The sequence below is a fragment of the Sarcophilus harrisii genome, chromosome 3, assembly GCF_902635505.1.
Source record: "Sarcophilus harrisii chromosome 3, mSarHar1.11, whole genome shotgun sequence".
In the NCBI taxonomy this organism is placed as follows: Eukaryota; Metazoa; Chordata; class Mammalia; order Dasyuromorphia; family Dasyuridae; genus Sarcophilus; species Sarcophilus harrisii.
This window is the reverse complement of record NC_045428.1, coordinates 502,506,346-502,521,564: the sequence shown is the minus strand read 5'-3', so window position 1 is coordinate 502,521,564 and position 15,219 is coordinate 502,506,346. Positions and strand designations below refer to the sequence as shown.

At 35.6% G+C, this 15,219-nt stretch overlaps 1 protein-coding gene across 2 annotated transcripts in view; it reads right to left on the bottom strand.

Annotated features, from left to right (window-relative positions):
- FCHSD2 (FCH and double SH3 domains 2) overlaps positions 1-15,219 on the bottom strand; it is a 354,207-nt gene that overhangs the window by 110,709 nt on the left and 228,279 nt on the right. For both annotated transcript variants that reach the window (XM_031961492.1, XM_031961491.1), the window contains exon 9: positions 9,315-9,437. In XM_031961492.1, coding sequence (XP_031817352.1) covers positions 9,315-9,437 — 123 coding nt within the window. The remainder of the gene's footprint in view (positions 1-9,314; positions 9,438-15,219) is intronic.

The window sequence follows — 15,219 nt, the reverse complement described above, 5'->3', positions numbered from 1 at the left end:
TCAAACTCACCATTCTGTAAATAGATTACTGGCCTGTACTCAACTGGATACTATTCCTTAATTCAAAAGGAATTGTTTTTTGTTTTGTTTTTCAATAGTAGTTTATTTTTCCAAATACACGTAAAATAATTTTCAACATTAATTTTTGTAAGACTTTGGGTTGCAAATTGTTCTCCCTTATCTCCATCCTCCCCAAGATAGTAAACACTCTAATATAGGTTAAACATGTGCAATCCTTTTAAACATATTTCCACAGATAACTTTATTAAGAATGCTACCTTCACTAACACCTACCATGCTAAACTCATTAACCGGTTTCATGAGCTGCTATGGCCAAAAGAATACATTCTGTATTATATAGATTATAAGCCTATTTTTGATAGACTGGGCCTCAACCAGGTCTGCTTTTGAAGTTTTTCCTATCTGGTAGATCCTGAGAAAGTCTGAAATCACTACAAGTGCCATGGGTGAACAGCCTTGTTATCATAATTCCACAGGGAGGCATCCAAGAAAGGAATTAGCAGGGTTCAATTAGGTAACAAAAATTTTAGGTAACAAGCTCTTTGTATGAAGAAACAAGAAATATTAGCATGGAAATGGAAGAGCAACCTTTTCTAGTACCTGTGATAAAAGAAATAGGGATTCTTCATCTACTTAGGAAGACTTCTGAACTGAATTTTTCTTGATGACACTATCTAAATATGGAAACAATTTACTGATGACAATATCAGCACAATGTAAGCTCCTCTGAGATGGAGACTGCTTTTCAATTTGTTTTTGTATCCCTGGAACCTAAGCCAATATCTTACATACAGTAGGTATTTAATATATGCTTATGGAACTGGATTAAATATTTATATACTTTACAATTCACAAACTGCATTTTTCATGTCCTATGAGATAGGCACTGCAGGAATTATCACCACCATTTTATAGAGGGAGACAATGAGGTCTGAAAAGTTATTTGTTGATGGTCCCAAAGCTAGAAGATGTAAAAACTAGAATTCAAATTAAGGATAATTCCCAGTCCAGGGCTACTTCAATGAGGCCTCCCATCAGAGATGTAATAATAAAATTTTAGCTAACATTTATAGAGTATTTTAAGTTTTCAAAATACATTACATATAGTAAGCATTTAATAATATCTTTTTTCACTCATGTGTTCATTGAGCCTCACAACAACCCTGTGCAGTAGGTGTTATGATTCAAATCTGCAGATGAGGAAACTGGATTTGAATGACATGAAACAAGTTACTCAATCTCAAATTAGTCTCCAAGACTGGATTCAAACAAAAGTCTTCTTGATTCCAAGTCTACCATGCAACAATGTCTCAAGAACAATTCCTCTTTTTACAAAGTGAGCACAATTTCTATTTATTCCATCATAATTATTCTGAAACTTATTAAGAGCCAAAACTAAATTTCAATTTAACTAATACCTAGAAAAACTTTTCTACAATATATTACACACTCCCCTGTTTTCCAAAACAGAATCAAAATAGAATCCTTCACTGATAGCCAATGGCTAGAAGGGTTTTTCCATTTCCTTCCTTTGCATCAACTGTCATCTTTTGTTGTTAGAATGAGCAGCTCTTCCAAACATGTTACTTTGTCATTTTAATAAAGAAGATAGTCAGAATATACATGTACATGATATAGGTAAGCAGTGAAGGAAGAGACCAGGACATTTCTAAAAAGATGAAAGCTTTCTGAAGGAAAATTCATCAAAAATAGAGTTGTATTAGCAATTTTAGACACCGGGAACAAGTAGCATGAAACATGCCCTCTACATCAACTTTGTAATTCATGATGTGAAATTTCTTGTATTTATGAGTAATGACTAAGAGAGTACAGAAAAAAAATTTAAACCTCAATTAAATGGTAAAAGAGAAACCAGAACAATGTCCTGAAGGAGGAAATTACAGGGTACTATCCTTTTAAAAGCCAACAGATACACTAAGCTATTATCTCATATACCAAAATAAGGTTGAAATGGGGTAATGATTTAGACATAAAGGGTAATACTACAAGGAGAACAAGGGATAGTCTTTCTCTCAGATCTGTGGAAAAGAAAGAAATTTTGGCCAAAGAAGAACTAGAGAATATTATGAAATGAAAAATGTATAATTTTGATTACATTAAATTAAAAAGTTTTGTACAAACAAAATCAATGCAGGCAAGAGATTAGAAGGGAAGCAGAAAGCTGGAAAAAATTTATATTCAGTGTTTCTGATAAAGGTGTCATTCAAATTTATTAGAATACAAGCCATTTTTCTCTAAGATCAAATCAACTCCAATTTCCCAATTGAGAAATGGCCAAAGAATATAAACAGACAATTTTCAGATGATGAAATGAAAGTCATTTCTAGTCATATTTTTTAAAATGCTCAAAATCATTACTGATTAAAGAAATGGAAATTAAAACAACTCTGAGATACCACTTCATACCTTCAGATTTCTAAGATGACAGGAAAAGATAAACATAAATGTTGGAGAGAATGTGGGAAAACTAGGACATTAATACATTGTTGGTGGAGTTGTGAACTGATTCAACCATTCTGGAGAGGAATTTGGAATTATGCCCAAAGGACTATCAAAGGATTAACCCTTTGATCTAGCTGTGACTTTAATGGGTCTGTATTCCCAAGAGATCATAAAAAAGGGGAAAGAACTAATATTACTAACTTTTTTTTTATAGTAATCCTTTTTGTAGTAGAAGGAATGAGAAATTGAATGGATGTCCATCAATTGGGGAATGGATGAATAAGTTATCATATATGAATGTAATGGAATACTATTATTCTATAAGAAATGATGAATAGCCTGAGTTCAGAAAAGTCTGGAAAGACTTATATGAATTGATGCTAAGTGTAGTGAGTAGAAATAAGAGAACATTTTACATAGCAACAACAATATTATGTGATGATCAACTGTGTTGGATTTGGTTCTTTTCAACAATGAGATGATTCAAGGCAATTTCAATAGACTTGTATTGAAAGTCATCCACATCTAGAGAGAGAACTATAGAGACTCAATGTGGATCAAACCATAATATTTTCACTTTTTATTAACTTTTTTTTCTTATGGTTTTTTCTTTTGCTCTTTGATTTGAATTTTCTTGTACAGCATGATTAATATGGAAATATATTTAGAAGAACTGAATATGTTTAACCTATATTGGATTATTTGCTGGAAGGAATCAGGGGAAAGGAAGGAGAATAATTTGGAATACAAGGTTTTGTAAAGTTGAATGTTGAAAACTATCTTTGCATGAATTTGGAAAAATAAAACAGTTTTAAGAAAAAAAAGTGTAACATTTTCAAAATGCACAATTAGCAAGTCATTTAAAATTTGTGCTCTTTAAAGTTGGTGCCTTCATTAAAGACTTGATTATTCCTCCTAAAGAAATAGAGATCTTCTTTTTGTTCCAGACCAGCACTGTCATTTGCCCTCAAGTGATTTCCTAATGGCATTCAAACTCAGCTGGTCCAAAGCTAAGTATATCATCAGTAAAAAGCACAGGAAAAAAAATCCTTTGAACTTAGAAAATCCAGGACTCAGAATGAAAATTCTAGTTCTGCCACTTAATACCTGCATTACTTTTCACAAGTTGCTTAAAAGTCTTCACACCCATAGAATGAGATTATGGATTAAATGACCTCTCAGATCTACTTTTAAGATCTTATTATGATTTTTTTCTCTCTAAACCTTTCCTTTTCTTTTAAGACTTCATTACTTCTATTTGCAGTTCTAACATTCTTTCAATTGTCCATGTTAGAAAGCTTGGGTTCAAATTTCATTTCTACACTTAGCAGTTAAGGGACCTTGTACATTTCACTTTTCTGGTCCTCAGTTTTCATATCTGTAGAATTAAGCAATATAATTCAATAAACACTAAGTACCTGGAATAAGCAATGGAGATTTAATGACAAATCGATAACAGTCCTTCCTCTCACAAGAGTTTATGTTCCAGTGAATGGAAATAGAACATATACACACATACACACACACACACACACACACACACACACGCACACAGTAATTTAAGAAAGAGAGAAGGAAGTCTTCATAAAAAAGGGTAGTATTTAAGTTGAATATTAGCAAAAGGGAATGATTCTGGAAGTCAGAGATGAGGCAGAAGTGTATTCTAGGAAAAGAGGAGAGCTTCAGTGTGAAAGTGAAGAGGTGAGGGATGATGCATTGTTGAGTAAAGAAAACTGCTAAAAGCATAGGGGACTGAAATGTAGTGTATAAAGGAAATGAAAGTTTGAGATAAATTGCAGGGGAATTTAATGCCAGGTTAAGGATTTCGTATTCTATGCTAGAGATAATAGGGAACCATAGGAACCTTTTGGGTCGGTAAGTAACAGAGATATCTGTGTCTTAGGAAGATAATTCTAGCACCTATACACAGATAGGATGAATTGGAGGAAAAAACATAAAAGAAGGCTAATAATCTAGATGAGAATTGATGAGGACCTAAGTTAAGGTGGTAAATATATAAACTGAGAGAGGGGATGGACACAAGAAATATTATAGAGAAGAAAAGATAAGGCTTGGCAACTGATTCAAAATGAAGGGTGAAGAAGAAAGATTTAAGAATGACAAAAAGGTTATGAACTTAGGTGATGAAGAAGAGTGTTGAAGGAGAACTCAGGCAAAAAATGGCAGCAATAATCCATGAAGTTTCCCAGTTCTGAAAGTCCCACTTCAGTATGGTAACTATTTTGTGAAGGTTCATTTCTCTACCTTATTAGCCCATGAAATAGAATGAGAGTTCTTTAATCCTATTTGAGCTCACATTTTAAAATCTTACAATGAATTGGTGATTCAGAGGTAAATCAGTGTGCCCCAGGATTGCCAGTTGTAGTCCTAGAAGCATACCAAGATGTCAATCAGGTTGAACACACCTCCATGGTACAGCAACTATGGAATATGATTCAGCTTTAATGTTATTAGAGTATATTCTGGTCATATGATGTTTGAAATGGGATATTTCATTTGTTGGCTTATATTAGGCAAATTCAGATAGTAATAAACATTACTGTATACGTTAATTGGTCCAAGAGTACCATTTCTGAAGGGTGAGGGCAAAAGTGTAATCCACCACTATTCCCAAGAAGCATTAAGATCCAATGGGTGTGGCTAGAAGTTGGATGAGCTCTTTCTACACATTTATCTCCACAAACTCTAATAAAGGGAAGATTTACTATCCATTCAGAGAGTAGAGGTGGGATCAGAGATAGCAAACACTCAGATTTGTTGGCACTGTGCTGAACATTCCATATTTGCTAGGAATTCCAGATGGATAGGGAGTCATGGCTATAACATAGTTATACATGAAAGTCTATTGTTAAAATGCATCCTCTTTGTAAATCAGAGTAAGAGCACATGTACCTGGAATTTAACATTTCTTTGCTTAAACATAAAACAGATAACTTTAGTATAGGAGGAGCCAATGATGATTTTTGGTGTCTTTCATGGGATGTGGGATTGTGCAGCACCAAGTGAGGGAGCTGAGAAGGATGGACATCACAGGCCTTGAATGAGCCTAGGATTCCTATGTTAGGAACCTGTAGTCTAAAATGTCACAAATAAGGCAACCAGTCTAGAACTGCTTCAAAGGGAAAAGGGGAAAAAAGTAAATATCAATACGATGTCATCTTGCACCCAGGGCAAACTGTTAGTCATTGATATTTTAGAGATGCACAATTCATACTTTCATATCAGCTACAGTTCCCATGGTTATTTAACTACATTTCTTAACTGAATAAAAGCTATTTTTCTTTCATTTCATTTTAGTAAAAGGCCAAAGCCTCTCACTGCATTCAGGGCCATCTCCAGTTATCCTCACCTATATTTTACCACTGGACCCAGATGGCATTGGAAGAGAAAGTGAAGTTTCTGACCTTGCACAGCTCTGTCTCACTTAATTCCAATTCACTTGATGTCATGACATCACCTCCTGATGTCATGATCCTCTTCGAGAATGAAGAACAAAAAACCAACAGCAACCACTAAAATATCTCTCAAACTAACATGAGCATGTAGATAAAATGTAGTACAAATAGGTTATATCTACTAGTAGGAGTTCATGTAATTTCCCACCTAATAAGGCCTATCAGCTACATCTCTTTGTCTTATTGACAATGAGGCTTAACTCAATTAATGATTTTCACCATCACAGGCATCATTTGTGACTCTTCTTTGGTAAATGCTAGATGCCCCTGAAAATGAGAGCCTATACAGCTGGAGCTTGGGAAATGGATCCAATGGCTTAATTATAGGTGTTCTGAAGCAGAACCTCAACAAAGGCCTGGAGAGGGTAAAGACTAGTTGTCTTCCAATATCAGAATGTGTCTGGCTGCAAGTCAAATATAGGACTTGTTTTTGTAATCTTAATGTTGGATATCTATTAGGAACAGTTAGCAAATTAGTAGATGCCTGGTCAAGATTACATTGAGGGTCAGGCTCTTTCAGAATGGAATTGAAAGAAATGAAGGCACTTTGGACAGGACTTTTGTACTGGGAAGATAACTTTGTGTACAAAATATAGGTCTGAAACTACTTCACTTTATAGAGAAAGTAATTTTGGGGGGAAAGTAGAAAGTTGGTCTTAGATACTATGATTTAATAGTATATATATATATATATATATATATATATATAGTATCATAGTATCGATTCAGAAAATCTTATTTATTAGTGATATAGAATATAACTTTGGATGCAGAGCATGACCTTTAATATATACAAAAGAAAAAAAAATTGAGGGTCTGTTGTACATCCATATCTCTTACTTGTTCTTCTTCTTTTCTGTCTGATTGACAGCTAGTGATTGTTTGTTTTCTATTAGAAAATAATGAGTGGGAGAGGGTCAAGGAGAGGCAGTGCCTTACTCATAGGCCACTAGAGGCATATTTTATTGTGCTTCACTTTATACTTTGTAGTATCATTTTTTTTCAACTTAAAGGTTTGTGACAACCCTATATTGAACAAGTTTATTGGAACCATTTTCCCAAAAGTATATATTCACATTGTGTCTCTGTGTCACATTTGATAATTATTGAAATACTTCAACCTTTTTCATAATTATTTTATTTCTTATGGTACTCTGTAATCAGTAATCTTTAAAGTTATTATTGTAATTGTTTCAACCCACAAACTGCACCCATATAAAATGGTGAACTTAATTGTTAAATGTGTGTGTTCTGACTGCTCCACTGACTAGTAATTACCCTCATCTCTCTCCCTGTCTTCAGGCCTCCCTATTCCCTAAGAAAAAACAATATTAAATGAGGCTAATTAATAATCTTACAATGGCCTTTAAATGTTCAAGTGAAAGGAAGAATCAATTGAAGTGGCAAACTTTACTGTTGTCTTATTTTTAAGAAATTGCCACAGCCACCCTAACCTTCAGCAACCATTATCCTGTTCAATCAGCAGCCAAAAACTTTGAGGCAAGACTGTCTATCAAGAAAAAGACTGTCACTTGCTGAAAGTTGAGAAAATGGTTAGTTTTTTGGTAATAAAGCATTTTTAAAATTAAGGTTATGAAGGTTTTTTTCTTAGATATAATACCATGGTAAACTTAAAAGAGTCTTGTAACTTTTATATGCACTGAGAAGGCAAAAAATTCATGTTACTCACTTAATTGTGATATTTGCTTTACTGTGGGTAGCCTAGAATAGAACCCGCAATATCTCCAAGGTATGCCTATACTTGGGAGTACAGAGGTCACTGTATAAGAAGTGCCTACAATAATCTATGAGGTGACAGGGAAGGGTATGGGAATTCTGCCTACCATAGATACTGGTATCTGGGGCACAAAACAGATCTCAGAGGTTCACACTATCTGTAATCAAAAAAAGCTAGTACTGAGAAGGGGCAGAGTGGTTGAATGTTTAAAAAGATTTCATATGTATTTTGGAGATAAGCCTATATTGGTTTTGGGGAAGGAGGATGGGATGTAATATATCTTCCCAACTCTTCTACTGAATGATCACACACCCCTTGGGAATAAAGCAATGGCTTAGAGAATCACCTTCACTAAAGGTGGGAGAACTGTCCTTTGAAGGTTGTTCATGAAATTTTGTTTTTGCCATAGAAAATCATAAAACTATCTATGAGCAATGGGAGAGTTTCAGTTTCCATCGGTGGAAGGAATATCCAGTGATGAAACCAGAGATCACTGAAGTAATAGTGATATTACTAATGTGATAATACTAGAGTATTAGTCATAATATTAGTAGGAAAAGGAGCAAAAAGAAAAATATTGTTAGGATCTTTCAGCTGCCTTTGGCAAGGAGCAGTTGAACATTCACATCTCTCAAAGAAAAGAAATGTACTGTAGAGAAAAGAAGATTTTTCACAACAGCCAAGTTTCTAAAAGACTTTTCACTATGACATTCTGAAGAAGCGTGAAGTAAGCTGACACATAAAGACTTACTTTACTATGAGGATGCATTCCAAAAATCAAGTCAAACTTTGTTATCCTGGGCAAAAATAACATAAAAGGTACAAGGATGTGTTCAAGGAAGTAGACTGTCTCCCTGCATACTTGGGGAGCCCCTCATGCTCTCTCAAAAGCCACCACTAACCCTTTTTCTCTGGTATTGTCCCCAGCGCCAATGATGTAGAGAGTACACTTGACAACTACTGGAGGAAAGCTTCTCCATCTTCCAGGGGCCCAAGCTACTCCAATCCTGGAAATGTGCATTCTGGTCTCAGCTTGGCTGGAATCCTCAGCTTAATGTTGAAAGAGTTCCGTTAACCAGTGGTAGAAGACTTAGGTGAGATGTGATCATTGTTTTCAAGGATACGAATCTATAGGGATTAGATCTGTTTTGCCTGAACATAAATGTGAGAACTACAAGCAACTGATAGAAGGTGCAGAGAGGGAGATTAGAAGCCATGTAAAGAAAATCCTTGTAATGATCAGAGTCTGACAAGCTCAAATGGGCTGCCTAAGAGGCTTGGGGCTCCCAGGAAGAGTTTCTGCTCTTTAGTAGAAGCTGGCTGAGACTTCTCAGGATGTCTGTTCATTTCCTTAACTGACTCATTATAGAGGAGGTTGCTATTCAGATACACATTGGCCTAGATAGTTTAGATCTTTTCTGGGTCTATGCTTTTATAATTCCTTCTTATCTGATAGCACAGAGAAGACAGAACTCACCCAAAAGCCAGTGCTCCCAGACTTGTTTTAGAAGAGGCACTTTGCTCTAGTTGATTTATTTCATTTTAGAATAAGTAAGTAAGAATAACATTCTACCTGCTTAAGGGCTATTATATTAGATAACTGGATTCACACTTACCCTGTTTGAGGTTTCCAATAAAAACTGGAATGTATTCTGTATAGCTTGGCATGTCTCTAGCTCAGTCCTGCTGAATGCTATTAAATAATCCTTCAGATGATCATATACATTCCCATCAAGGGCCTATATGAGGAAGAAGAAAAACAAAAGCTAAGAGATTGCAACAAAACTTTGAAATCTTTCAGTATTACCATGAAGAATCAGGCAGCTTTGTTCCAGGAGACCAGGAAGTTGGAGGCCCAGCACTGCATCATACCATGTGACTTGAACAAGTCAATGATGATAATAACATAATAACAGCTGACTTTTATGTGACGCTTTTATAAAATCACTTTATCTTCTTAATATATTGTTGAGGTACATAGTATGAATGTGATTTTTATTATCTCTAGCTTATAAATATGGAAGCTAATTTTATAAACATCCATACGATTGGGTGTGAGAAGGAACCCTGGGGATTATGTAAATTCTAGGCCCCTACTTTAAAAATGAAGAGACTTACCCTGAATCATACATCTGATAACCAGGAGATCAGTTTGGGGCCAGTCTTCTTTCCCTATAGCAATTCTCCTCTAAGCCTAAATTTCTTCCTTATTAAAATGAGAGTAAAAATCATAGGAGATAATCTCTATGGTTCCCTCCAGATTCAACATTTTAATTCCATAAGTTCCATCTTTAAATAATTGAAGCAAAAAATGCTAATTTCTTCTGTGCCATGAGATGGCACAATAGAGCCCTAAAATCATAATTTATTATTAATGCATTTTATCCAGTTATGCAATATGTCTATAATAAACTGCTGATGTCATGTTTAGATAAAAGGCTTTGCCTTTGGATATATTCTTTATGTGAAGTACATGATCTTGTCAGTAAGAATACATGTAACTTACCTGGGCAAGGCCCAGGTTTTATGTAGATATTCTTGGTAGGTAGTCACATATCTTTGTTTTTACAGACTTTTAGATATTCTATAGAGCACATAAAGTTATAGATTCAACATCCCTACCAATGCCACTTGGCATCTTCTCAAGTACTTACAGTTGCCTTGCTGTGAGATAAAGTGCCATATTGTATAATGTATCAAAGGTGGGTTTCTAATATGCTTATCTACCACTATTCTATATAAATGTCAGTTGTTTTGGTTGTTGTTCCTTGAAAGTGCTCTGCCAGGAGTTCCTTGGGAAGAGGTCTGAAGATCCCTCAAACTAATAATACCATATACTACATCCTGATTTGTATCAGAAGCAACATCTATGCTTAAGAGTAAAATAAAGTCCAAGATCTGTAGAGGCAAAGTGATTAAAGTAAAGGTCTGTTAAATGCCACTGTGTTGGTCAGACCTGGGCTGGGGAGCAATCTGAGTGACTTTTTTCCCCACTGAATAGGAGAGGCAAAGTCCTAGTCTAGGAACTGTTGCCCAGTCCTGCTTTGTCAACTGCAACAACTACTTAACACTGGACTTCTGGGATAGAGATGATCTATCTGGGGATTGAAGAGGGAGCCTTTCAACTATGCCTTATCCCTCTAGAACTAGCTAGGCTCCAGGACTCCTCCGACCCTAGTCCTTGATTGGGGACTCAAACTCTGTCCTGCCAAAGTATGGGCTCCCTTGGCTTCAAACTCCTGTTCAGGGATTGAAAATCACATCAATCTGTCCTTGCTACCACAAAAGATACAACAATCCACTGTCTTATGGCTTTCTCTCCTGCTCCCTTCCTTATCTGTCCTTGTCAGACCCATCCCTCCAGCATCCTGTTCTATTTAATTTGGTCTCCCACTGAGCTCTCTTGAATACCAGTTCTATTGTTAAACTACTTTCATAGTGGATCTTTGCCCTCTCTAAAGAAAATACTTTGAATATATTTTGCATTTCATTTCTATATATACATTGATGTTTTTTCCTGAATAAGAGACTCAATCTTGTCTTTATACACCCTACACCTAGTACTATGCCCACTATATTTCTGATCTTAATAGATACTTGGTGAATTGAGATGAATTGAGGTGAATCACACATACACCAACAACTGCGCTAAGAGACCCTGCTTGAGAGGGGCGGCCCTGTGTGCAATCTGAGACCATAGTTTACTGAAAAGTTGTATTTTTTCCTGATTTTGTGATTCACAGACACAAGCTTCCTGGTTTTGTTTTGTATTGGTGTTTGTCTTCAAGAGACCTCCCAGATCTGAAACAATGAGATTCACTATAATAGCATTCTAAAGGAAGGTTTCCATTTTTTAACTGATTTTAAATGAAAGATCCCAATCCAAAAGCTGCACTGTCTCTTAAGCACTTGCAAGAATTCTAATAAGAGCTGAGGCTTTGCTTTTACTTGATGTATTGTCTCTAACTCACTAAATGATTGTAGAAGAGACAAATTTCACTTTGTGTTTAAATTTCAAGTCTACTAGACACATTTTAGTCATTACAAGTCAAAGCTGAAACACAGAATTTCCCATTTGATTTCAAGGAATTTCTAGTTGGTATATATAGCTCTTATTATCAGCAGCTGGGCACTCCAGGTCAGCCAAATGATGTTTACTCTTCAGGAACCTTACACGTCTCTGCTGCATCTCTGCATGTCCTTTGGGGGCCCAGCACTACTGCCTGGGTAAGGTGGGCAACTCTGTGGTTGTGGCCTCTCAGTGCTCGAGGCAGAGGTGCTGCCCTCCACTGGCAGAGGGTGCTACCTCATCTTGGAGTTCCCTATATTAATGACATCCCAGGTCTAGTCTCCATCCCTAACTCTAGAGACAGCACTTAACATTTTAGAGATACCAATGAAAAATGTGGGCTGGCCATTGGTATTCTCACTCTGTGACCAATCCACTTTCTCTGGTCACACACTGATGTCACCTTGATGAAATCAATTCTTCATGAGTTATATGCTGCTTCCTCCTCCTATTTATCATGTGACCCAGAATCTTTTGAAATGATGTGTTTTTTGCTTGCTTGTTTTATAAAAAGCCCAATTCTAACTTCTTTATTTATTTCTCTAAGAAGAATCTGTGAATTATTCTCCTATTTATTTGAAACTTTCATCTGTCTCTTGGTTTCATTTCTGGCAATTATGTCAATATAAGTTTCTCTAGTAGTATGTCTACTTAGTCACTAGACGGTGATCTAGAGTGTGTTATTTTTGGTGCTAGGAAGGGTCATTTTAAATTTTTGTTATTTGGACAATCAGAGTTAAGTCATTCATTATCAGGTGGCCAGTCTACTGTTAAAATATTCTTTCAGTGCATAGCTGGCCATCAGAAAGCAGATATATCCTATTCCCCAGGACTGTAACTACAGGTTTTTCCAGGATGGTAGAAAACTCTAAAGTTTATATTTTATTACCAAAGCCTCTGAGAACATAGTGTCTCTTCCTTTTTATGATGAAGCCTAAGAATAAGACTTTATACTAGGATTAATGCTTGTTGGCTTGAACTTAGAAGCTATCTACATCTAGTTTAATTTGCTTATTTTTACATATAGACAAATTAAGTCAAATAGCTGAACTACTTCCCCAAGATCACAAAATAAGTTAGTGGCAAAACTAAAATCAGAATGCAGGGCCTTCCTAACTCAGCTTCCTTTCACTGTATCATGTTTATTTTTTTAATAATCCTATTCTTTTCCCCCATATCCATAGAGAAAAGAGTAAAAATCTCATTCAAATTTATCTTATAATATATGGATTTGTATATTCTACAGGTAAAGTTCTATTCCCCAAAACAAGTACACACACAATCTAAGATGGCAGTCCTGATGTTCAATATCAATCTTTGCAAAGAGGTTCTAATCTATTTCAAGATTTAGTTTTACAAAATTTTGCATTCAGCATCAGCTTCATCTCAATTTTGGTTTATCTTAGTACAATCTAATTTGGAGTTTTTAGGATAATGTTATGTAGATAAAGATGCTCATTCTTCAAAAAGAAGACAATTACTTTTCAATGTACATTAAGGAAACTTGAGAGACTTCAGCCAAACTGCATAACCACAAAATCCATATCCTTTCTGTAAAGGAACAAGGCAGCTACTGTCTACCTAGGCCATTTTTCAGAATCATCTGTGAAATTATAACAAAAGTAAAGTGACAATAGATAATTTTATTTTTTCCAATTCTTGATATATTAAAATTTTCCTCATTATTACAAATTCCAAAGAACATAAGAGTTCTCCTAATACAACAGATTTAATAGAAAATGTTTCATTAGGTAAACTTTTTTGAAGCATTTTCTACTTCAGTGATCATGAAATATATGACTTTTTACTGTGTTCTGATAATAGTGAATTTCTGTTCTCATTCAATATATCAGCACTTTCTCCCATCCATCACTGTCAACAATTTGTGCATGAATTTCATTCTTGTTCAAGAAAGGAATGAGATCTTTAGCTTTAGGATTTTATTTTTAGACCTGAAAAGGATCCAAGGCTTTTCTGGTCCAAACGGGTCACTATTTACATCCCAAGCAAAAATCTCTTTTACCATAATCCTGACATTTGGTCCCCTAATATTCTAGTCTGGCACTGAAAGGCCTTTATAGCCTTTCCTTTTCCTACCTAACTAGCCTTGTTTTACTTTACTCCCTTCTCTTCCTGTTCCCTTCCTTCTCCTCCCTCCCACCTATATTGCCCTACCTTTATCTCTTGACTATAAACCAAATGAGAATAACTCTGAAGTGCTTTACATAGTGCCTGGTAAGTGGTGTTATATAAATGGTAGTTGCAGGGGCTGTATCCCTTGCTGCTAATTCCTACCTTTGCTGGGGCTTATTCAACTCCAAGGCCAGAAGACCTTTCCTGGTTCTCCCATTTCAATGTAGGCACCCTGAGATAAAGGACATTTCTGCCCTTCTTTGTATACTTAGAACTTAGTATAATGCTTGGCATATACTAAAACCTTAATGAATGCTAGGTGAGACTGAACTCATTAGCTTCCAAAGCAGCTTGTTCTTTTGTACAGCTCTTGTTGTAAGAAAAAGTTTCAGTATAAGTAGCCACACTGTTCCCCTATAACTTGTTCCAATGTTCCTAAATTTAGACTTTATCTGTCAGTGTGCTTGTATATTTAACCTTCATTTCTAACTCATCTAATGTGTGATCAATAAATATGAGCTAAGGGGGCCTACTACCCTTTTGCCTAGGCTTATGCATGGACACCTTTGGAGTTTTGCAAATATACCTTGAAAATAGAGGAATAGTTAAAGGTATCTGGTTTCTGCTTCTTTTGTCAGGGTAAGGCTCAAGATAATTATCACATTATCTGGCAGGGTGAGGATCCTGTCCAAAAAACCTGACAGTTATGTTTCTATTTTTACCAAATCAGACTTGAACAATGACCTAAAATGCAGAGTTGAAAGGGTTCTTGGGCCTGGGAGAGGTTAAGTAGTCCAATTCATTTCCAAATCATGGATCTAATACATAATGTTCCCAACAAGTGGCCACCAGATCCTGCTTAATAATACAAATTGTTAGGAAGTATATTTTTATATTGGGCATTAAAATCTCCCTCCCTGTAATTTACTCCTATTGATCCTAGTCTTCATTTTCAGGGTCAAGCAGAACAAGTCTCATTCCTCCTCCAAAAGACAGCTTTCAAATAGCAGCATCTTTTTGTATATCTCCTCACTAACCAAGAGAAGCAAGGAATCTAGTTGGAAGAAGGCAGAAAGGAATTATCTGCTTGTAGTAGATTACTGTTCTGGATTGGCAGCAGCTTCAGCTAATATTTAAGACTCCAGAATTGCCAACTTCAAAGTTCCCAAGTGAGAGAAAAGCCATGTATTCTTGGTTCTGTCAAGATTGACATGGTCAAAGGATATGAACAATTTTCAGATGAAAAAATTGAGACTATTTCTAGTCATATGAAAAGGTGCTCCAAATCACTACTGATCAGAGAAATGCAAATTAAGACA